This window comes from Vidua chalybeata, chromosome 7 (genome assembly GCF_026979565.1).
Source record: "Vidua chalybeata isolate OUT-0048 chromosome 7, bVidCha1 merged haplotype, whole genome shotgun sequence".
Taxonomy (NCBI): Eukaryota; Metazoa; Chordata; class Aves; order Passeriformes; family Viduidae; genus Vidua; species Vidua chalybeata.
The window spans coordinates 12,804,427-12,829,923 of record NC_071536.1 but is presented as its reverse complement, the minus strand read 5'-3'; the positions used below and the strand labels follow the sequence as shown (position 1 = coordinate 12,829,923).

The 25,497-nt window shown below is 42.8% G+C and overlaps 1 protein-coding gene across 8 annotated transcripts in view; it reads right to left on the bottom strand.

Moving 5' to 3' along the window:
• Positions 1-24,839, bottom strand: part of PLEKHM3 (pleckstrin homology domain containing M3) — a 74,927-nt gene extending 50,088 nt beyond the window's left edge. For all 8 annotated transcript variants that reach the window (XM_053948165.1, XM_053948168.1, XM_053948169.1 and 5 more), the window contains exons 1-3: positions 24,087-24,839; positions 16,230-17,165; positions 4,245-4,390 (exon numbers count right to left, since the gene is read on the bottom strand). In XM_053948165.1, coding sequence (XP_053804140.1) covers positions 4,245-4,390; positions 16,230-17,165; positions 24,087-24,741 — 1,737 coding nt within the window. In that variant the 5' untranslated portion in view covers positions 24,742-24,839. The remainder of the gene's footprint in view (positions 1-4,244; positions 4,391-16,229; positions 17,166-24,086) is intronic.
• Positions 24,840-25,497: the final 658 nt, after the last annotated feature.

Genomic DNA, 25,497 nt, shown 5'->3' with positions numbered 1-25,497 from the left:
AGCTACTGTAATCTCGATAAATGAATGAGACTCTTGATCCTTAAGTAAAAAGGCCAAATTCCCTCTCATTTCTGATTTCTGCATTTTATCACAGCTGGAAAAGAGAAGATGGGCTTACATTAAATGAGCTGCAAATCACCTGAAACTCTGCTACAGAAATATTACTGGTTCCACAATTCAATTAGTCCTCCTGGACCTCTAAGTCAATGTTTACTCTAAGACAAGGGAGGGATGAGTTAGGCTAACAAAAATAAAAAGGGCACACATGCCACAGCCTCTTGAGATTTAGGAAGTTATTTCCCTTCTGGTGCTGTAGGTAAGAACAATACACATCCTTATAAATAGTACCAGTTCCAAAACCATCACAAGTAACTGGCTACTGACAGGGGAAGCTAGCCCCAGATGTAAGCTTTTCACAACATTTAATACAAATCTAAGAAACATGCCAAGACCAGCCTTCCCACAAATAACTACACAGATAACAAGATGTGCAATTTTAAATATAGCAGACCATAACTACACAGGTTTCCCAGGCCCTGAAGCTGTATTAAATATCCCACCTATTTACATTAAACACCCCACTAATTTTCTTTTTTTATTTTTAAATATCCTGCATGTACAAAGAAATGTGCCATCTGAGTGGAATCAGAGCAAACACTGCAACACAAGCAACTCAGATTTTGTATTTATCAAATTTAATCAAATTTTTCAAATTTATCAAATTTTTAACACTATTTATCAAATTTATCAAATTTTTAAACACTAGCAAATTTATCAAATTTATCAAATTTTTTAACACTAGCAACATTGATATTTTATTATGCTTATTGCAGTGCATTTATAAGCTGCAGTTAAACAACCTGCTTTTACAATCATTAACCATCTGACTGCAGTATCTCAGCAATCCCTTGACAACTTCTGCATCTATAGTAATTATTAGACCTCTTCCACCAATGAGCAAATCAAAGCATGTATTCCATGATTCCTGAGGAGGTGTGTGAATGCTTGGCATATGAGTGACTAGCTCCCCCCATCAGGAGGACCAGTGCTCAGTTCTGTCTTTGTCTATCTCCTTGCTTTAAGCCTCTGTTGAGGTGATGACTCCTCATCCACCTGCCCTGCTGTCTTGGGAACTGGAGGGTGGTTCCTGTCCGAATACTGCACCCACACCTGTACCCCACATTGGGCATCTCTCCTGAGGCATTAGGAGCACAGAAACAAAGAGATGCCAAATTGAGATCCCCTGAGTGACTCTGCCATATGCATACACTATGGTGACCAAGTACTACTGTGCACCACTGGTGCTGCATGGTCTGAATGCAGCCTCTAAGGAGAGAAGAGCAAAGCAAACCTTTCCCTCTCCTTGCCAATACAATGCACCCATGGAGTGCTGATTACAGGAAAAGTAGTTTTGCTCAGCATCACTGGCTGACAGATAGGTGTCAGTCCACTCTGCATGGCTGACACAGGCACACATGTCTTGTAAAACATTAACTCACATTGCCAAACACAGCAGTGTTACAAGAGGCTGAACACAGTCTTGAAACAGGAAGGGTTGGGCGGTCACAGTAATTCATTATTTTAGTACACATCCTAGCATACTCACAGTCCCCCAGCTTTACTGGGCAGTAAAACAATCCTATTAAATCAGCCAGAAGGAGTGAGAAGACGCAAAGTGCAACAGGGTTTCAGCTTTAAATGTCATAAAAGGATGGATGCTAACATTTCCAGACTTTTCCTTTTTAAAGCCCGCAAACTTACAGTTCAAAATTCAATTTACCATCAGTCAGCTTGAAACCTTCTGGCACAGGGAGTTCATTCCCTACTGTGTTTGTCTGGCATTTTGTGCAGGCTGAAAGCCACCTGAAACAACCTGCCATATTTAGAGGCATGCAAACAGAGAAAACACTTGGCCTAAGCAAAAGGAAGAAAGAGTATTCACAAAACTGCCTCTTTTCTTTTGCCTTCACACAAACACATGAAAAATACAAATATAAAAACAGTAGGAGACATGGGGGAAAAAGTGAACCTGGGGACTGAGCTGCAGCTTTGTTTTGACAGAAGAAACATGTCTAACTGCTAAGTCCTTTCAAAGAGCTTCTGTTGCAGCCAAGATTTCTCTTTTCCTACCCATGTGCTACCAGATGTTAAGTGCATTGTTGTTTTTCAGGATCCTGGATATGGGAAAAGACAGCTCTAGAGAGGTTTATTGTTTCTGATTTTCATGACCTCTTGCCAAAAGCAGACAAGAACCTCTCAATTTCCAAACTTAACTGATGCCACAGCTTATTTTACAGCTGCTCCTCAGATGCTGAGCTCATGTAACATAAAAAGAGAAACATGCCCAGTTACACTGTAGAAGCTTGTGTCCTACAGTACTTTTTGGTCCTTGCTTTACCAGAAACAGGACAGACTCCAGAAACCCCTGAGGAGGTGGGAAATAGGTGGCAGTGGAAAAAAATGCAGGTTTGCAAACTCTTCATTCAATTTTGGTTCCAATTTGGTGGACTGACAGACACATTTCAGACTGTGTAAAAACAAAGAAGCTTTTGAATCCTGGAGCCCTCTCTCAGTCCTGACCATCAAATGTGATATGTGCTTATTTCCTGCAGGACCTCTTTGGAGTGTGTGGCCAGAAGTACAGCCAGGAACATGTCCCCTCTGCAGAAGCTCCACTTTCAGGCAGTGCTGTGCTACGTACAAGGGGCAGGGCAGTGTGCTTATCTTCACCTTCCCTACCTGCCTTAGTTCTTGCTCTGATAGTTGGGGATGATGTTGTTTTTTCCTACCTGAGGGGTTGTGTTCCTTTGTTAAATTCACCTCTCTGAGCACTTTCACACAAAGACAGGTAAAGCAGCTGCACAGAATTTGCTTGTGTTTCCAAGGCACCTCATACCTGTTCTGTCTACAAAAAGTGCAAAACAAAATTTCTCACTATTACAGTGAGATGACAATAGATTCGGCTTTCAATTAATGCTTAAGCTTTAAAGTCCTACTTCTTTTTGTGCCTCAGCTGCCTATACCACAGGAAATAGACTAGAGCATGGTTTTTACACTGCAGGTTTAAAAAAAACCCAGTTAATTTTCTTGGCAATATTACTTGATATGAGGTCTTTGCCTCACTATCCACCAGCCCCATATCAGGTCTGCTATACTACCATGAGGTAACAAGTTTAGTCCTTGGTAAAAGCATTCAAAAAAAATAACTTTTAAATATTCCTAACTTCTAGGCATGGGAGGGCTTTTAGTCTCCACACCTTGGAGCTTTGCAACTTTGAAGAATCTTGCATTTCACAGAGCAAGACTATAATTTTCCTGATAGCAGGCTCTACCTTTTAATAATCTCCCCATCTGACAAATTTTCTTCAAGAGACCTGCTTTTCCTCTAATAGAGCATTTACTGGTTATTTTTTTCTTTTTCAAATAGCACATAATAATAATATTTGCAGACACAAAACATCAAACAGCCTCTCCTAACAGTGGCTGCTAGGTCTGAAGCTCTAGCATGGTCTGGATTCCTTATGAGTTTGTTATTCTTTCAGCATATACTGCCTGAGATGGCAAAACAACACTGTTACTGGGTTTGCTGGTATAATGCTTTGAGGCATGTAATCAGTGCCTCTATCTAGCAACCAGACACCGAGGCAGCAGAAAATAGCAGATTATAAAAGTTTTAGAAAAGCTCTTGTGTGGCAAGTGAACAACTGTAAAATTTTCTTGTTATGTTACTTTCATCTGTTTGGTTCAATTAAGTGCTACAGCAACGTCCTTCTAGTGTCCTCAAAATGCTCATGCCAAGAGACAGGACATACTGGGCCTTACAAACACTGCATTTGGCAAGCCACTTTCCTATAGGCATTTCCACAATTTAGCATCCATCAGTAAACTGTGCCAATCCTTAGTCCCTGGTGGTCATGAAACAGGTACTCCTCAAAGCTCCAATAACTGCAAGAATTAGAGCAGTTGTTGTGTGCTACCTCTCCCTGTCCCTTGAACAGCCAGATAAGCAATGATGAAAAAGATGCCACCAAGAAGGAGGAGCATCGCTGCTCCTGTGGAGGAACACCTTAGATCTGGCCAAGGAAACTGTGATGAAAACAAGTCTTGTTAAGAGATCATGGCTCATTTTATCAAGAGGGACAATGGAAACAGTACTAGAAGACAATGCCTGCAAGCTTCAGGCTGTTGTGTTTCTATCAGCAATTCAGCTCACTTGCTAGCACTCCAACCTGCAGGGAGATTACCTTGTATTTGGAAGTGTCCCAGTTATGAACCAGCCGTGCAGGGATAAGGAAGCTATCATCCACATGGCAGGTGCTGCAGTAATACCATCCACTGTAGCTGCACACCTTGGCTTTCCCATTGGACAAACCTATGGAGCGCTGGCAGCCTAGAGAAAAGAGAGGAACAAAAGTCTGGGTCTGTACACCAAGATAGAGGTACACATTCAGGATGGAGTCAGAAAAGTTTGAGATCTTTTTAATATTTTATTTATTTTACCCAAGAGACATTTCTCATTCCATAAAAAAATAGAGAAATAAATATCACTATTCTTGGACTAGCACTGAAAAAGCACACACTAACTTGGGCATCTGTGACAAAGAGTTCAAACAGCAGTCAAAAGATACTTAGCACTTCTCAAGAAACAAAGGCAAAAGACTTACTTGTGAGACACTGGTCATTTAAAAGCCATGGCCATCCAAAAACCATGGCCTGAAGCGTAGACAGACCACATTCTACTGTATGCTTGTTCCAGAGAGCTCCCATTTGCCTCACAAGAGAATGGGCCAGCATCGCCTGCCTGCAGGAGTGCAAGCCAGCTCCCGCTGGCAGCCAGAAGGGATGCTGACTTGGCAGGTAAGACTCAGCCACAGAATTAGCACAGCCAAGGCAAACCACCGTCAGATCATGAATAATAACTGAGCAGCAGTCACACTGAGAATGAGTAGTTCTTGACTAGCAGTAGTGCCACAGCTCAGTTTCCAGCAGGGTTTTTATTTTCCTTACAATTGCATTACTCTGTGTCTTACAAGGTCTGAGGTCTGCCTGACACTTTTTTCACAGCTAGATCCCTTGCCTCTTCCCATGTTCTCTTGTGTGGAGTCCCTGGGGAAAAACAATGTATTCAAAAGCTGCTGCTTTAGTTGGAAAGAACTAATGCAGAGATCTCCTTCACCTGACCACCTGTTTTCACAAAAAACATAAAAATTCAACGTACTTGACACTTCTGTCTTTCAATAGTGACTAAAATGAGCCAGAAGGTTCATATGATGTTAGGGTAGATGGCTGAAGACAGACAGCACAGTCACATTAAACAACCTGCTCAGGAAGTGAGGTTAAAAATGTTTGGGTAAGATACATCATGTGGTTGTTAATAACACCACTAGACACAGCACACATGACAGAATTTCTGTTTTTCCTTCAAATGCCGGTGTCCCCATATGACATTTATCGTTTCAGCCAGAGCACCAGAGCTCCACTCTGGCATGTGCTGTATGCTCAGACGGTCTCTCCTGCAGCTGATTAGAAATACTGAGTAGCAGAATCCTTGTACATCACTTTTACTGCAAAAGCATTGATTAAACAGAGTTTTTCAGACAGAGTTCAGATAGAAGACCGATTGCTTTTGTCAATATAATTAATTTCATTTAGTGTAATTATGTGACTTCTCCAGCTGAAAGCATCTTTTCTCCCAGTTACACTGACTTGAGGAAAGATTGCAGGTCAGCTATTCTAGGCACAAACTGAGCTCCTCCTTTCCTACATCAAATGATGTCACCATGTCCCCCTCTGCTCTAATAAAAATCATATAACCTACCAACACAATTAGCATTTCCACCTCTTTCACACTCCAGAGCCATCTGGCCACTGATTCTCTGCACTACCAAGTGAATCAGGGAACATGTCCTGTTTCCATCCCCTTCTTCCCCTGCCCTATTTTTTTTTTTTTTTTTTTTTTTTTTAAAGAAAGGACATGTAGTTTCTTGGAAAAAGTAAACATGTAAACTGGTCAGTTGATAAAAGAGATAATTATGTTCCTATCTTCTCCTTTCCCCTTCATAAGACCAGAGCATAAGTATTGATGAAGTTCTAGTGATAAAGCTATGTCTGAATGCAAGCAGTCTCCCAATTCAATGTCACTGAAACCTTATAAACATTCCCCACTACCCAACACTTACTTGTCTGGGGATGAGGATGGGACAGGACATACTGATTTCACCTAACTAGCACCATGCATTCCACTGGCTGCTACCTTGTCTTAATGCCCTAAATCCTGACTGTTAGACTGAAGGCAAGAATAAGAAAAGGTCCAATTTGAACTGCCAAAAGTCTAGATTAAAACATTTGCAGATGAGAAGTAACCACTTTAAGGCCTAATTACTTGCAGCCTCCTAGAGCCAGAAACTCATTCCAGTCCACAGAGACAGTTTTCTCAGAAGAGTGATAAAGCACAGAAATGCTATGGGGCTTCTCTCCTCCTCCCTATATCCAGCCCATAAGAACTGAGGTCTCCTCTCAGGGTGAGGAGAGTCTCAGCAAGCAATTTTGGATGCCCTTCATCTTCAGAAAGGGTGGTTTTATGAAGAGAAGGAAGTGGAAGAAATTTGTACCCAAGCAGCATGCATTGCTTTCTTGCTTGTTACAGCCCTTTCCTGAGCCCACATTTATTCCCTTGTTCCTCTTTACACCTAGTATTTTTCATTCCTCATCATATCCTCAAGAAAATATGTTCTGCAAAGCTACATAACAGTTGTGTAGCTGGGGTTTGTTAGATGATAATATGGCACTGGCATCCACTTTACATCTTCCCCTACTTTCCAAGCTTTGCTGTTTGAAAATCATCATCTTTTCCATTCCTCTCTGTTGTGATTCATAATGATGGCTATTTCTACAACCCTTTCAAATCAAGTTATCAAAGCACTGATTTTCTTTGATGTTATGCAGTTCAAAGTGGTGTAGTGTGACAAACATATTTCTGTGGCATAAACCACTTATGCTACTTTGTTTTTTTAAGATGGAAAAAAAAGATAGATCAAGAATGAGAGAAAAAGAAGAGGAAGAAGGAATAGCCATTGGTTTAATGACCTTGGAAATCCTGCACCTGGGCATTCAGGTACATTGACTTGCCATGATGTTTACCAGAAGCAAAGCTAGTACTGACTCCTGGCTTAAAACTCTTGAGCAGGACAATCCTCTCCCAGCAGGGCAATCAGATGTAGCTGACCATCTCCAAGATGGATAACACAAGTCAACAGATAGTTTAGGGTTTGGGAAAGGGACCATGTTTGCAGAGAAAACACTTAATTTCCTACATAACTAGAGAAAGCACCATGCACAGGATGGGAGAAAAAAGCAGCAGAACTTTCACCAAACCTCTCTCACCTATTCCTAATGCTCACACAGAATATTATCTATATAACATCTGTACAAAGGTCTGGCAAACCCGGATCCTAATGCAAAGAGATCATCCCACCCTAAAGAACGTTACAGAGCAAGCTACAGAGGGAAGAAGTGGAGCTGTAAGGTATACTTAGCAAAGAGAGGGAAGGAATCATCCCAAACCTTTCATCATGGAAAATACAACAAAACAGCCTTGGAATCAAGGAAAGAAAATAGGGGTTAGAAAAAATAGCAGCAAGAAAGTGCTGTTGAGCACAGATGAATCTCTCTCAACAACACGTCTGTGAGCAGAGCAGGAGTATCAACATCAAGAGGCTCATGTCCAAGTGTGAAGCCTTCAGGAAGAAAATAGTACAGAAGGTGAGGTTAAAAAGTTGTAACAAAACTCTCTCCTTGACTTAAGGTGGTAGACAAGTATGGAGGAGGAATCCAAGACATCTGAACACAATTCCTCTTCTCTGAAGCACAGAAAACACCACTTTCAGGTTGCTGCATACTCTTGTGGTCAAGGAAGACACACACAACTATCCTTTTTATCCAGATACCTTTCTCTTTAATCTTTTAGCAAGAAAAGACTGGAGCAGCTCCACATTGAAACAGAGAAAATGAAAAACCAAATTAGAATCAAGTACACAACTGTTTTCCTTATTCAATAAAGTTCCTTGCTCAGTAACAGGAAAAAGCAAGTCCCTTGTGATTGTGTGCCATAATTAAATCTGTGACAGATTAGCATAGAAGCTAATTCATTTAGAAACAACATACAATACAAAGAAAAGAAAATGATCCACAGACTTCAAAAGGCTTTCAGCTTGATAAAGGCATAAAGCAGACTAAGCAGAAGGAACACAGCAACAAATTTTCAGTGTTAGATCAGACATACAACATTGCTCTATCAGCTCAGCACCAACAGAAATAAGGTGAGAATTACTTCAGTTGCTTATCTTTATTCCTGTGCATCTATCCCAATTCAGTCCACCATGGGAAAACTCAAATTCACAAGGAAGATATACTAACAATCCAACTCAGTTCTCTCTTATGTCTACACAGGTTTGCATTATGCTTTGTCCTTTTCCCACCATTACTTTCCAGAGCAATTTTATTTCAACTAAGTAGTTAAAAACTTATAAACCTCCAAGCAAAGTCTGACACTACTCACCTTGCCTACATTTTCTGTGAGCTTCTTATGAACTTTAAAAAAAGACAACAAAACTTTAACAGATTAAAGTAAAAAAAAAACAACCAAAAAAAACCCCAAACAAACTGTGTTGAAACCATGTAGGTTTGACCCTACCAAGTTATAATTACCTCAGCAACATATAAAACTCCTATCATGTCAGCAATGTACACATCTCAATTATAAACTAGACTAGCTTCTCCAGAAATAAGGAAGGCTTCACGCATCCAAAGGATGGCCAAACTGTTCCAAGTCAATGGAAACCTTGACTATCACCTATAGCTCAGGACTAAGTGCTAAAATAACAGACTTTCCATCTTAGCACCATTTGAAGGTACAATGCTTGTCTTTCCTGTCTTACACATTCCAGTTCAGCTGACTTAGCCTACCAGTGCAGGCTTGGTGGCTGTGGGCTGAGGAGACTGGACACTCCAGACAGTGATCCATCCCACTCTATGGGAGATGTCTCACAGGCACCCAGCTTCAGAGCAGCATTCCAAGGAACATGAGAGGAATTATTCCCTAGGCACCCAGTCTTTCTTCAAGCAGCAAAGATTGGATTGGTGTAGACATCCAATATTTAGATGGCTGGGGGTAGATAAAGTGAACAAAACCCTTCATATCAGTCATACTGAACACACAGCGCTGTGACTTCCTTTGCAAAGATGAACAATCAAGAAAAAAAACCCATGTTGGAAACAAGTCAGGTGATAGCACATGTGGGTGCATACACAACATTCTGCATGCCTGTATTGTACATGCCCTTTGTAGAAGACAGCATACAGGCGTGCTGCAGCTTACACAGCTAAATTCTGCCTTCCCAGTAAAACTAATAGTAGTTAAGCCTGCAAATATAACACCAAAACTCAAAAGTCAAAGTGTAAGCTTGCATTTCACATATGTAAGTCAAGAGTAACATTTCATCACTAAATGAGAACTAAAATCCTAGCTGTGTCAAATGACAAGCAACAAAACTATACATTTGGAGACTAATTTTTCATGTGCTTGGATTTCCCCTCTTGAGTTTTACCAGAAGATAGATTCTTTTACCTTTTGTGTCAAATTCTAAGAGGTGGCAAAGTTACGTTCTTCCCAGAAAATATGCTGTGAGGAAATTACAAACAGATTTGAAGACATACTTTACACATAAGCTGTTGTTTGTGACCCTTTTAACACATGGCCAGTTTGCATTCTCCTACTGCACATTTTCAAATCCTTTCCCTGTGTTCTCAGGACAACAGTGCTGAGGAATAACACCACACACCTCAAACTAATCTGGTACTCTTTTCCCCATGCCCTTATAGGATTAAGGGTGCTTTGCTGAGACTCTGAAGTGCTCCCTGATAGAAGGAAATGGGATCTACCATGGAATGACTTATTGGTAGGATTCAGTAATTCACCAGCTCTTGGGTCAGGAATGGGAACTCAACACTGGGCCAGCTCTTGAAGCCTGCCTGCCAGCTAGAAGTAAGGAGATAATGTAAGCATAATTAATAATGGCATTCCCACTTATACAAACATTCATGTTTGGTTCTATACACTGAGAAGGCAGACCAGAGAACAGAGCAAAGAGCAGGCCAGCCATTTGTGTGATCAGAACAAACACTGGTGCCAGCACCCTTAGCCAGGTCATTTAGCAAAATGAGTCTCTACTTAACCCAGTTTTCAATTCTGATCTGTAGTTAGTTTGAAGACCACTTACCCCTGCACTGCTCACTCCCTGACTTACACTGAAGGTACATGTCAGCACAGGTACATGTCAGAGACTACAGACATTGCAAAAGGCCAGACTGAGAACCTAAACCCTTCCTAGCAGCTGGCCTCTGGTTTGTTCTGTAATTTCTTTTACGTTGCCCCTGATTTGATCTACACGCAATAGTTTTGTAATAATACACTGCTTTGGCATGTGACAGAAGAGGGAGAGCCTTGCCAATACACACACAGATGCCTTAGTTTTGCAGCAGTGGACCCTAAAGCAGCCGTTTTCCTTCAGTGTTTGTCCCTCAAGGCTGCACATCTGCAAGGACATTCTTATGCTAAACAAATGCACAGGGCACTTCACAGGACTTTTTTTCCAGAACAGCATTAGGAGGGGTTCCCTGTGATGCTGGCTTCCCTGACATCTCTGAGATGCACACATCTTTACTACCTCTTCTCCTCTGTCAAATTTTATTAGAACAGTCAGGTGGATCCAAATTTCATGGGGCAAGAGTAAAACTGAGCAAACAGCATTGCGACATAAGCCTTGCTTTCTTAGGAAACTAAATTAACAGCCATGGCCCAAACTAACTCAGGAACCTGGTATGAACTGCAACTGCAGAGAAAGTGTTGTGCAGATCCCGTGCCTTTCTGGGAAGGTAAGGTCTTTAGCAGCATTGGCTTGACTGATTTAAAAGATGCTAGCCCAACAAATAAAGCTCTCTGTTGCATACAATTCTCTAAGAACCTCTGGGTTCTCCAGAGAAGAACTGTGGGGGTGTGGGGGTGGTGTATAAGTGTTGGAGTTTTCACATCTGAAAAATACTTCCTTTTGTCCAGAAGTAGCTTTTTTCCATCTCAACAAAGGTGAGACTTGGACATTTAGGCTGCCTGATTTGGGCATTCTTTTCTTTGAACTCTAAGCCAAAAGATCCCTCAAGACTAGTTTCATACAACAAATGGACCAAAAAGGTCCCCAGACAACCAAGAGTTCTTTGGGGGTAGAGGAACTCATACCTAGCACCCACAAGCCAGGAAGAAAGGCGGCATAGCCAAAAACAGCCCATGCTTACAATAGAGACACGTTCACACCCAGCAGAACTGAACTCACAATAGTACAATAAATTAGCACGCTGCAGACTTGTTGACAGGGGCAGATTAGAGCAATGGGGTCACCTATCCCCACACAGGCAGAAAAGGCACCCTTCAAGGGTGCCAGGGGGAATATGTACATTCATCAGCCAAGACAGTTGTATCAGCAGTTCCTCTTGCAGGGCTGAGACAAAGAAGTCACTTAAACACCAGTTGATTGCAAAGTGCACATCAGGGCACAGAACAGGCACTGAACTGATCAAGTACTTATCTAAACTGCACTTCCAGGCAGCAGCAGGCCAACCCCAAACCAAATCCCATGAAGGTGAAAATCTCACTCTGTGAAGGTGCCAGCCAAATGCCAGGAGGGTGAAGGACCCAACTTCTACCAGACAAAGCCGATAGTTTTTACTGTCACTTCCTCTAGTCATGCCATCCTAGAACTGCACTGAAGAACTCATCAATGAAGATTAAATATCCTCTGTGATCATAACTGATCACTGATAAACAGTTTTAATCAACCCAAGTATGTGGTATCTTCTGACCTTTGTCCAAAATGAGCTGTCATATGGCAAAGCACTGTGGCCCAGCACACTCGTGTTTTGAAACATGTAGGTCCACGGCAAATAAAGTGCTCCCTGCTACACAAATTCCAGTCACCCTTGTTTGGAAACACTCCCCCCACTCCTCCCAACAAGTCAGTGACCTTGTTTAAACGTGGTGTATTTTCCAAATACTAACTTAGACCATGTATTTTTCTGCTCAGCTGGTTTAGAAATCCCACTGCTAGCAGTGGAAGTTTTACTTTTAAATGCATAGAAATAGGGCTTGAAAGTCACATACAAGACTAAAAGACTAAAGCCTAAAGTGAAGATACCTAAACAATAAAACCTCTACAGTGCAAAACATTCCTAGGGCATTTTACAGAGTCTCAAATACAGGGAAGGTAAAAAGCTGCTGAAGCCTTGGAAGAAAGAGAACAATTGAAATGAAACCAAGCACAAAACAAATACAGTACTTAGAAAAAGTACAAGCCTAAAAGCCCTGGACAGGTGAGAACAATGGTTATTCAGAACTAAAATGTGACAAGAGTGCTAAAAACCTTCCAAAGAACCTTATGGTATTTTATTATTGTGCTGCATTTCTAGGTTTATCCTCTAGCATTTTTATTTCAGTGACATGCTACAAAATAAGTGTTGGGTGTAACAACGGTTCACTAAGGATTTGCTAAATTCAAGGATGCTTCTCAACTATCTGTATTTGAGAAGTTTCAACTGTAAGGCTTTTTGAGAAGTTGAACAAAGTTGACATCGCACATGACTATTTTGTTTTGTTTTTAAAATACACTTGCTGCCTTGCAACCTATTAGGAAATATTTTCTTTTCATTAAGGGAGAAAAAAAGGAATTTTATTTTTACTGCAGTAGGGACTGATTCCAGACCAAGGGGCTGAGATAAGAGCAGAGGTTGCATGACCCGTGCATGTTGCACTGGGCTGTCCCCCAGCTACACACAGGATCACAGCACTAGGTGCAGAATGATTCCTTGAAAGACAACAGCTCTCCATCTGCGGCTTCATTTGACAGGGCTGCAAGCTCAGGAAATAGCACATTTACTAACCCTGGCTTCTCTGCACCTAGTGTTCAGCTCAACCAGCCAAGTCATTCAAGCCTTAATAGCAGTATTTATCGTTTTGGCAAGTGAGAAGACATGGAGAAAGCAGGGAGGAAAAGACAGAAGGCACCCTAGAAGAGGAGCAAGGAAAGCCAGACAGAGAAATGAAAGGGTGCAGAGCACATTTTCCAGAAGGCAGAAATTCCCACATCCATTAGGACTTACTGTCTAAGTAACAGAGTTCCTGGCAGACACAACTGACTTCGCTGGAAAAAATGTCTGTTTTAATAAAGGACAGGGGGAAAGAAAACAAAAGGTGAAACAGAAAAGAGCCATCAAAAGAACAGGAGCTATGCAAAAACAGGAGGCAAGGGCAAAGGCCATTTGTCTTCCCCATCTATAGAAAAGTGATGTCCCGTGACAAAGAAATAACGACAGTGAAGAGCACCTGGGGATATTTGCTCCTTACAGACCTCCAGGAGAACTCCTCCAGGAAAAAGCTTTCCCTAGAAGCTTTTCTCTAAGCCAAAAATATAAATAATGGCCACAAAATTAAAAGGGCTTATAAACTCCCTGCCTCTCCACTGCTGATCAGTGGCCCGTTCATCATTTTTTTCAAATTACAACAAGTAATGCCCTGCCCTCTGCAGTAAAATGGAGTTAGAAATGTGGAGAAAAGCTTTTGTATCTGCTGATCAAGCAAAAGACAACTTTTTTCCAACTGCCCTTCTGACTCCAGGGTATCAACACTTTGTCCTCCCTGCCCCATGACTACATCTGACACCACTGCCCTGGCTTCTATCACGAGTTGAAAAGTGCCAGCCAGACTCCAAGATAAACCTGTCAATAGCGAGGCACAGACATTTACACTCTTCTCTACCTGCTTGTGAATATCAGCTGTTTGTCGGGGACCAGTTCCTTAAAAAGCTTTTACTGAGGGAGAAAAGGAAAGGGGGATGCCGAGAGCATTTCAAACAGGAAAAACGGGGAGGGGAACCCCACAAAGACTGCAAAGAGAAAATAAATTTTAAAAAGCCTGTCCCCATCAGGTCCTCCCAGCAACCTTCTTTATCAGAGGTTCATTGTCAATCAATTAGCCAAGGCAGCAGGGGTCTGGAGGAAGGGGGGTAGCTCGAGAGACAATGGTCTGCCCTGTTGTATTACTATTTAATCGCTTTTCCTAAATAAATAAAGCAGCCCTGAGGTGCTGTCATGTCAAGAGAATTTATAACAAAAAAACCCTTCATTTTTCATTGGTCATTACTTTTCCTTCCCTCCCACCCCTGCAGGACTAGAGAGGGTTATTACTGTAGCCGTAAGTTCCATCTTTGTGTTGCTTGCCTTTGATTCCCACTCGGACCTTGCCACTTTCTGGCACTAATTTGTCAGGCTGAACAAAGGAGGGATTTGTACCTCCTGTAAGGTCTCAATTAGGAAAGGCTTCTGCTGTATTATGTGCCATTGGGACAGGACACAAAGACGGTAATTACAGGAATTTGCACTAAATGGCTGAAGAATTCACAGCAAAACTTTTCTTCCCCCCCCCCCCCCCCCCATCTTTCTCCAAGCTTACCCCTCCCAGCAGCCCTGGGGAAAACCGTTCTCAATGCCTGCAAGCTGTAATTACCAACAGCAGGCCCCTCAGGTTAAACAGCAGCCCAAGCCCGGAACGGCACAACTGCCTGCAGGGAGCAAGGAAAAGGAGAGAGGCTCAGTTCGCCTATATCCCTCCTCAGCACAAACTTTTCTGAGCCAAACAAGTTCCCCCAGTTTCAACTAAAATTATTTATTTCTCTGCACCATGGTAACAGCTCCAAATTCCAGCCAGCCCTAAGGGTCTCAGGAATGGCAAAGGACTCGCTCCTACAGAAAGTGCTGTGAATCCCCATCCTCGGGGACAGAGAATCCCAGTGACCAGCTTCCCACAGACCCTCCAAACTCAAGATTTTCTCTGCACAAGAACATTTGTTCAGTTTGGCAGACTAAAAGGAGACCACAGGAGTATTGGAAATGTCTCAGGTGTATCAGGAAAAGACATCATGCAACCCTAGTCAGAGCACCTTATTTCTGTGGGGAATACATGAGTGAGAGGATACTAATCATCCCATGTTCAGGAGAGGGAATCCATCCTTTCCCAGAGAAAAGTCTGCTCCCATACTACATAAAGCAAGACTAAAATCTGTTTCACATTGTAGACATGTATTTTGTTGCTATCCCAGGGCCCTCCTATTTTAGAAGAGGTAATTGAAAATATTCGCTTGAAACTCTCCTGAACCTTAGTCAGAAGATTAAGCAAAATATAAAACAAATTACATCATACAAATGTGGCCAAGAACAGAGCTGGATTCAGGCAGAAGCCCAAATACTGTGACCAAATCATTAAGTGCAATGATGCCAACCTTCTTGATGTTCCAGCTGCTAGGTGGGTGCCATGCACTGTGGAAAGATGAGCAGGAACATGACCTGCAGGTGACTACCAGAGAAGGACAAACCCAACTGCACCCACAGACAATTTTGAGGGCAGTCCAGTACATCTAGGGCCCAGGTATCCCTTGGAAGGGATTCAGGCCAGCCAGCAGGTCCTGGGCCCAAACAGATACTCCCCAGAGTCAGGTGTGGCTCCAGAGCAACAGAAGAACCACACCCCAAAGCAGCATGGAGAGGAGGCAGGACCATCACAACTCCCGTAATACAAGAGAAAAAGTCTCCAAAAGAGCCGTTTCTGCTTGAGCTGACAATTTCTAAGTGAATGTAACTAAAGCAAGTCAGAGACTATAGTTTAGGCATAAGGTGCCCAAATTTGCTCCACACAAGTGCCCTTGCTAAAGTAAAATGACAATGAACTGCATTCAGACATGTTCTCTCTATTTTCACTTCCTTCCCAAACTGGATAAAAACGTGATCTTGCCTATAGGACTAGAGTCAGACAACAAATTCAAACGCCTTTGATTCTGCACCACCTTTACAATGTCCTGAATCAAGAAAACAGCTCAGCCACCCTGCAAGGCAGCCCTGGCCCATGTAGTGCTGTATGTGCAGGATCTAATGTTTCAGCCCTGCTCATCAAAAGCAGATGAACCTCTAAATACCCCATAGCTTTTTCTCCACATTTGACAGAGAGAAAGGCTAAATACAGCCACAGTGAGAGGCAGGGAACAGCTGTGCTGCTAAAACACACACATGCTCTTTCAAGTGATTTTCTTTTCCTGTAGAGGGGGTGTAGGTGCAGATGCTGCAATCTGGCTGCTCACCTGCACACTTGAAGCTCTGAACTGTGAGCCCTCTCTCTAGAGACAGTGTGGTCAGGATGCTCAGGAAGCTGGTGGTCACAGACTGGCGCTTGGTCTTTCTAAGATCATTTCCAAAGGGCCGATCTCCAGGTTTGCTCCTAAGTGTCACCTGTGGGTTTTGGGTTAAACTTCGAGTAGCATTGGCTGCTGCTTTCAGTGCCTCCATCCACTCCTGGGCCCTCTGACGGGTCTCTGCACGCAGGCGCAGCACATCTTGGGGAAAAATGACCTGAAAGCAAGAGTCACAGCCATCCTGAGTATCTGTCTGGACCGACAGGCACACATCCACATTGTAGCTCAGCAGGGGATCTTCATCAAGCCTACCAGGCTGGAATGCCATGAGATAAGACCTGTCCAAGACAAAAGTAAATGCCTTCCAGTTATTCTGGACAGTTAACCTGTAAAGAGTCCCTGATTTCAAAATATTTTGGTACTCTTTAGTGTTTTCAGTCAAATTCATGGATAGGAAGAGCTCCATAGGCTTCTCTAATAATCCATTTGTTTGAGAAAGGTCACTGTTATTTTCAAGCTTTGGCACATTCTCCAGTTTGTCCTGCTGTTTTGTAAAAGCAGGCCCAGAAGAATGCACCGCTTCCCAAAGTTTCTGCCCCCAGTCCAAAGTCTCCCAGGAGGACTCTGCCTTCAGCTGTAGCTGTGAGCCGTCTGACAGGACAGTGTCCACCACCTTGGTTTCACTGCCACCAGTAACAGCGACCCTTTGAAAACGCATGAGTGGATACACGGTGGGAAGAGTCTGGTTGCCACTGCTGTCCAAGCAATACAGGTACAGTTTGTACTGAGAGAGTTCAGCATAGCAGGTTTGCCAGTAGCTGTCATTGTCTCTTCTAACTTCCAAATATCCCTTCTTCAGAAGATTTGAGAACACTGTCTTGTGTTCTGGAGGAAAAAAAATTAGAATATTATGATTATTTTTTTAAATTGTCTCAAATTTCTACATCATTCTGGCTTCTACATCTCTCCTACCCATACATGGCATACCTGAAGATAGGATCACAGAGACAATCCTCATGTCATAGGTTATAATTATCAAACACAAGCACTAAAACTCTACTTTTGAGCACCCATAATACAGCACTTTTTACCCAGAGGTATCAAAACACCTTACAAAAAGGGAACAAAGAAACAGCAGACAGAGAAACAAAGCAGTTTTCCTAAGATATCCAGGACGACAATGGCAGAGCAACAAAACACTTCAGGTCTCCAAGAACCTAGTCCAGAAGTGGACAATACTATCAAGTAATCTACTGCCAGCTAAAACAGTATTTTGACAGTGAAAAACACATAAAGAAGAAAACACCTTACCCTCTCTTTCCTCCTCCTTCCCAGGCTCAACTTCATGTTTTCACACACACCACCTCTGTGTCCCCCATCTTAAGCAGCTCAGAGGGAAAGGGCATAGTGGTATCTGGTCAGCTCCTCTCTGCTCTCCTTCCTTCTCACACCTTTCCCCTGCTCCAGCATGGTCCTCTCCAGGGGCTGCAGTCCTTCAGGTTAAACACACCCCTACATGAGCGCCCTGTGGCCACAGTTCCTTCGAGAACTCCAGCATGGGGTCCCACATGGGCCTGCAGGGAGATCCTGCTCCACCACGTTCTTCCCAGGGGCTGGAGCACATTCTCATCCTCTGACCCTCAGCTGCTCTTGACACAGCTGCCAATGCTGTGCCCTTCCTGAGATGTGTTCTGCCAAAGAGGCCTCACCTGTGGCTGATGGGCACAGCTGTGTCCTGTGGAGGGGCTGCTGGAACAGCCCTGCTGCCTGCACTGCGGACAGCACCTGGCACCTGCACTGACCCGGCAAATGCAGAACTGTGCCCAACACAGCAGTTTCCTACCACATTTCAGCACAACCTGGGACCAGAACATTTTGTACAGCTCTGTTTACTCCAGACTTTTGCTGGTTTATGAGAATCAGGCTCAGGAGTAGCAGACATGACCAAAAATGAAAAGAGGCTGCCCAGAAGGATTCAAACACATACACCTGAGTGTCTCAGCACTTCAGGTGCTTTGGAGCAGACCATTCCACAAAACCAAGCCTAAGGCAAAGTCAAGGGGAATCTTCTTCATCCACAGAAAACCAGCCATACACAAGTCACTCCAAGCACTAAAGTGATACAAATTTAAAAGGAATTATCTAAAGCATTTCTGAGATTTAAAAAAAGGGTTTCCATATAAAATTTGTTCCAATCTGATTTGCACCACTTCAGCCACCACAGGCAAGATTCATATTTTCACCTTGGGCTAGGCAGGTGGCTCTAGGCAATTTTTGTTGGTCCCTGTATAAATTCAGAGGCATTCATAGTTACACTGTAATACCAACTGTAACACTTGGCACCCCAAAACAACGCAGGCCTGAGGAACAAACTCTTACTCCCGTTTGAGTTCTACTTCACCCTTCCAGTAAGGGTACCTGTGCTGAGTCTTGGCTTACAAACAGTGACAGAATTAGCAGACACAAGTAAAGGTTTCTGCCTCTAATTGTGTATCTCCCTTAGAGTCTGCTATTCCTGGCACAAGAACAAGGTAGCCACCTGGAAACAGCTCCTCATCCATTGCCCAGCGAATTAGGTCACAACAAAATCAGCATCAATTGACTTTAACACACAGTATTACAGACCACAGCAATACAAGAGCTGGTCTACTCAAGATTTCCATCCTGAGGCTGACAGCCTTTGAAATAGGCATAGCTGGGGCATAAGACATTTTCAGCATCTCAGCTTAAACAGTTACACTCATGTTAACAGGCCACACTCTAACAACCTTTAGACATCACCTCTGAGTATACTGAGGATGCCTGCAACACAGAGCTAAGAGAACAGAAACATCTAGACTGGATGAAGCTTGGAAACAAAAACAGACCTGTACAGAAACTACATCCCCCATCTGTACTGGGCTTCCCAGCTAATAGGTTGCCAAGCTTGCTGGCCAAACTGCTCTCACCACTGCTGGCTAAGGGGTGAGTCTGTCTGTCCTCCCTAAGCACAAGGAGAGTCAGGGACTCACGAGTATTTGAGGAACTTAGTTGCTGTCCAGGGGCTTCCAATACCAACTGGGGCAACCTTGGGCTGTAACCTTCATTCTAAGAAGATGCTCCTGCCTTTGGCTGCAAGTACTCCTGTAGCTGATTCTCAGTTTCTTCTATGGGCAGGAGAAAGAATCAGAACAGCAGCAGTGTAAAAGCTTTTGCCAGCTCTTCAGCAAAGACCAACTTTTAAGGATTTATAAGGATTAAGCAGATAAGCTCCAGTTAAACTTAATGAACATACATGAAAATTAATTGTTTGATATACTTAATGTTGGTATGGAAATCTCATGGGGGTTAAAAATGGGGGAAGGATACCACCTTGCACTCACCCTAACAGAAAGGAGGCACTGAGGTTTTGCCTTGACAGCTCAGCCTCAGCTTCCCCATTTACCCACATGCTCAGAATGGAGCCTGCTTTTAACACCATGCTCAAAGGACTCCATCTAGAGAGATTTCCTGCAGATATAGCAAAAACCATAAAAACAATTTTAAAACATGCTATTTTGGCACTAGGTCTAAAAAGGTCAGTATAACTATACCTTGCATATCAATAAATTACTCGAGGGTATTTCAGCTAAATATGAAAACTGAAAGCCTAATCTATAACCCAAAATGTTAGAGAAAAAGCACACTTTGATAGCCCAAATGGATAGATGTGCACACACATGGACACACTGAAAGAGAACCAATTTTGTTCACCATACATCTCTGGCCCAGACATTCATTAGTATTTCTGCACTAACTCAAAAGCCATTAATTTCTCTGAAACCCACACTAATCCCTTTGTAGTGCAGATAATGGACAGCCATTCTAGAGTCATCTTCCCTTTCTATTAATCCAATCAGGGAGGCAGTGCTTCTGCAGCTCCAACTGCAATCTCTCTCGCTTCCATCAAGTACAGATGACTGTTCAAGCTTCTCCATAATAAGACAACTCATAACCTTCCCCCAGCCACCCCTCCTTCATCCACACACAGGTTTGCTTGTCTTTTGTTGAATTAGAGAAAGGCTATCTCTCCCTGTCTTTCACAGAGGCACCCCTCTCTCCCTCCTTCACCCCACTCCTTCCCTTCAAGCTCTGTGAAATTGGCTCCAATGGCTCTCTCGCTGAAACTGGGACAGAACCAGCAGCCACCCTGATTAACATTCAAATGCCTCGTATTGTTTAGGTCAGGGCAATAGATGCTGGCACAGACAGGTTGAATTCGTATGCTGCACATACACACACTTTACAGCTCTTCTCCTTTATCTCTTCCACATGCACTGTGACAGATAATACCTTTTTACTCACAGAGCAAATGGTACCATCTCTCTATCCACCTTCCAAACACAAACTGCATCTCTTTCCCTCCTTATGGAGACAGGCAGAGTAAATTGAAGAAGAGTAAAAAAACCCGAAATAATCACAGTAAATAGCTCACATATGAGCCATTTGGAGTTATAATTTCAAGGAAAGAGGTGGAAGAAGGCAGAGGAAAACAAAGAGAGACTCAGCAGCTGGAGACAGAGTAATATCTTCCTCAGCATCTCTCCTCTCCATTGGGAACTGCCCCCTTGTCCCAGCTAGGAACCCTGTACATAGCACCAAAACCAGGCCAGCCTAGCACCCACCTACCACTCACCACACTTGGGGCAGCTGGTGCAACCAGCACCCCTAGAGAGAGAGACCAAATGTTGTATCAGCATGTCCAGAAGATACTCACTCCAGAACAACTGACTGTATTTGTATCTCAGCTGGCATGACAGGAAAGCTTACTCTGTTTTCCACCTCTGAAGCATTTCTGACAACAGTCATTCCAAGTAACTTGGAGAAGAGCAAAAGCAGAGATGCCTAGTTTGTGAGGAGTTTGCATCTTGAGGGGACACTCCTCTCCAAATTCTCTAATGCTTAGGAAGTGATGAGTGTAAGTTCAGATTTTTTGTCAGTAGTTTTCCTCTCGGTTTTTTACAAAACTAAACATTTTTACAAAACACTTTTGGGACCTAAAAATGCTCTCAAATTGGGTTGGACTAGTCACCTTCTTGGTAGGATTTGCTCAATCAGGGACAAACTGTGCCTCAGATCCACAATGTCCACTATCTTCCTACTTAAAAACACAGTCTTTTCTTCCCACCTGTTTTCCCACCTGGGTCTGCAGATATGTATCCTTCAGTTTGTCAGTGTGCAGGTGCTCAACACAGTGACAGCTCTAGAGTTCCCCAAGCTCATAGGCACAGCAGGCAAACAAAACAGCTACCTGGAAAAAGTACTGTAGCACCCACACTGTCAGGAGTGGTGGTGTTTGAATGATCTGCTGTGTTTAAAATACTGTGTTTTAAAAATCCAAGCCAAGCTTCACTGCATATTACAGAAGCAGTATTCTCTCTTTGTTTGCCAGGCCACATGCCCAGAAATACAAGAGCCTGCCTTGAATTTGCTTACATCTTCTGTCTTTGCTAGCTCTGCTTCCTGCTTGTGCCCCATAGCACAAACAGGGTTTATTTCTAGCACATGAGTTCTTTCACGAGCTGGCCAAAGATACTGCCCCAAAAAGCACAGCTTCTTTTCAGGTCCTTTTCTTTCTCGGCACATGGAAAGGATTCAGTGCCATTTTATTTGTATTACGGTTTAGTAGTAGAATAGGCAGTGCTGGGTTAACAGCTGGAGTAGATAAAGGCTTTTTCCAACCTAAATTATTCTATGATTCTATAAAAGAGTAAGCAGCAGGAACAGAGAAGCCCACAGTAATGGGTATACTATGATGGTAAGGAAACAAAAAAACAGCGAAGAGTTAATGTATGCAGTAAGTGGGACAGCTTTGGAGGACTGGGAGACCTCTGCAGGCTCCAGAGGGAAGTCCTTTACAGCAGTGAGGACTGACAGGAGTTGCTGAAGGCCCTCTCAGTATTTCACAGCATTCATTTAATTTGGATTAAAACCCTGAAAAGGGATGTCTTCTAAGGATGCAACCACTACGACTCCTTCAACAACCCCTTTTATCCATCCTCCAAATACATTCTTCAATCTTTTCTGGAGAATAATTACTAGCCACAGATACGTGTCTGCAAAACATACTTTCTTGCTTTTGTACTTCTCTTTTCAGATCAGCTCACAGTAGCAGCAAACTCTTTGTGAAGCTCTCTTGCAAACACAGAGGGAAGAAATAGCACAGCTACCTTGTAAAAACTGCACAGCTGCTGAACAGAACAGGCAAAGGAAACAGGTTAAAAATGTATATTTTCAGAGCACAGAAGCTCTCCTTCCTCAAAGAAGGTACCTCTGCCTTCCAGCATTCCATACAGAAAGCTCTTGGAGGGCACACAGCAAGCACTGACTACCTTGAGAAGTGGGTCCACAGGAATTTCATATCACAGAATCACAGATTAAGCTTAAAACACTATCAGGGACATGTACAGACCTTCAATGGCTATATTTTAATGAAGTTTCTGTGGGCAGATGAAGTTGTCACACATCAAACCCAGGAGATGCCCACAACACAGCTGACAAAAACTAAGAGCTCTGTCTCCAGACTTCTGAGTGCATTTCTGTTCTGTATCCTTTCCACAGAAAGATATAGAACAGAGACTCCACTCTACAAGAAGCAATATATCTCCCTAGACAAAAGTAACAGCAGGTGTACTTGCCTTTGTCAACCAAGAACACCCTTCTTTGGGCTACAGCAACTATGTCACAATAACCTACACGTTTGTACCAATATATACACTTATACATACTTACACATTATATATATTTATACCACACACACATCTCCCCAAACACAAACACTTAGGCACCTGCTTTCCATGTTCCAATATAGCTGACTTACCTGGAAAACCCAACACAAAAAGTTTGTTTTAACCCTAAACAGGCCACCTATTCATAACTGGAGTCAAGCCACTATATGCATACATGCACCCCTTCACAATCCCTTGATCTTTAGTTAAGCCCTGCCTTTATTTAGATTATAAAAGTCTTTGTGGCTCTAGCTGCTGTTCCTCTCCGCAAGTGCTCGGTTCATTTCCGGCATCTACAAAATAAATCATGGAGATGGAGACACTGGATCAGTGCTTCCAAAGTCCTGAGCAGAACCTCTTCAGTGCAGTGCTTGGGAAAGGAAAAGGAAGAAGTATCACTTGCTGAAACACAGCTTCATACAACCAACTGGAGATGCCTGCCTCAGTCTGATAACAACACTTCCTGTGCCCCACACAATGCTGGCAGCAATGCCTTAATATTGACAAATTGAGTGATTTAGTTTCTGTTACTTGCTTATGGATTGAAAATTCAACATTATTTAAAGAAAGAGAGCAGAGATCTTGGGCCTTACAGTAAAGCTCTGTATGCTCTCTTTTTAATGGCTGCTCTTTACTTTATGAAAACTGCTTTTGTTTGGATTTGCCATTCTCCCAATAGCTTTAGCATTGAAAGCCTTTCTTAAGTTTGGTAAAAGCATTCAAGGAAATTATCAGAAATACACAACAAATAAATAATTTTTTCCTGAGTCAAACTGAGTAATAAGACAGAAGCAAAAAGTAAAACAAGCTTAGATATTTAAACTATAAAAAGAACAGAAATCAAGGTAAGTTTAAAAAATGTTCCTTAGGCAGGCAAACACACAAAGCCACATCAAAGACAGAAGAGCCATACTGATTTCTCTTCTTTTAAGAGTTACCTCAGAGTCGGATTTTGAGTGGGTTTTTTGTGTTTTTTAACATCCAGCTCCTCTTTCAAGACAAATATTAAAATCAGATAGGAAATTCCTCATATAAACATAAACAAAGCACCAGCACAAACCTGTGTTTCCTTGGATATCTTCTCCCTTGGTTAATGCCAGGTAGGAAAGCAGAGCACAGTTATTGTCCTGACCAGGTGCAGGGGGCTGCTGCAGGGAGGTGCCTGTGAAGACCACTCTCCAGTTTACATGGCTGATATCAGAGCGTGACCTGTTGTGACCTGGTTTGAACATGGAGGCTTCCTCATTCTGCACCAGGATGTCATTCACTGAGCGAGGCCTATCTCTCCGCCGCTGGCAGATCTTGAAGATATTAAAAGCTGTGGTCTCCCCTTCCCCTGCCCAAGCAAGGTTGTCAGCAGCTGTTCCCCTCTGCACCATGCATTGGTCTTTGGCAGGGAACACTCTCTGAGCTTTGGTTTCCAAGAGACCATTTTTGCAGTGATCCCAGATGAGGTTACTTTTAGCTAAGGAGGTGACGTTCCTCAGGTTCCTGCTCTCTGTTATTTGATCGAATACCTCATGCCCAACCAGTTCCGGGACCTCCTGCACGCCATACACCTCAGAGGGCTGCACAATCTTTTCAAGCTTAGTATCAAAACTATTGAAAAAGTCTTCAGTCACTTCCAAGGCAGGGCTAATGTCATCCACTTCAAGAGCCTCCATATCCTGTGCTGCTGTGGGCTCAAGGTGTTGTGATGTGTTAAGATACCACATCAATATGGACTTAAAGACCTGCTTCACATCTATCCTTGGCACACCATTAACTTGGACGTGGCGGGCAAACACAGTAGCCAACTCCAACCCATAGTGGCAGGAAGTAACCAACTCAATTTGTCTTCAGATTGAAGATCTAACACCCACTGACCAAGTGGGCTATGGTCCCTGTATGAAATCAGCTCATAGAGATGAAGAGTAGCTGTAAAGAAAAGCAAAACATCTCATCAGCAAGAGTCTATTCCCAGGAAAATATGTTTAATCACATCACTCCTTTCACAGTCATAATCCCCTTCATTTAACTTTTTCCTTCAGTTGGCACCAAAATTATTGTGTATGAAGAAACCCTTGGTGGTTTCTGTTGTTCACTCTGTATGAACTCTGTGTATAACCACTTTTTGAACTGAAAGCTGCAGAGAGCTTGATGGGACACCAGATGACAGGAAACCGAAGTGATACCATTTGTTAACCAAGCTTTAGAAAGCTGCATTGAGAGGCAGCCACCTAAGGAATGCTTCATAGAGTTTTCCTTAGGGTTCTAAGAAAAAGTTGATAAATGACAGGGTCATGACATAGGCCAACCAGCCTCAAATAGTTTGCCTTTTTGTCCAAGATCACTTGAACTCGCAATTTTATGGAGACCAACATGGTTTTACAGTGGCTACCTTGTCTACCCATCTGCATGAACAGAACTGTGACATTTGCCAAATAAATCAATGCTATGAGGCTACTGCAGAGCACTGCACATAGTTTCTT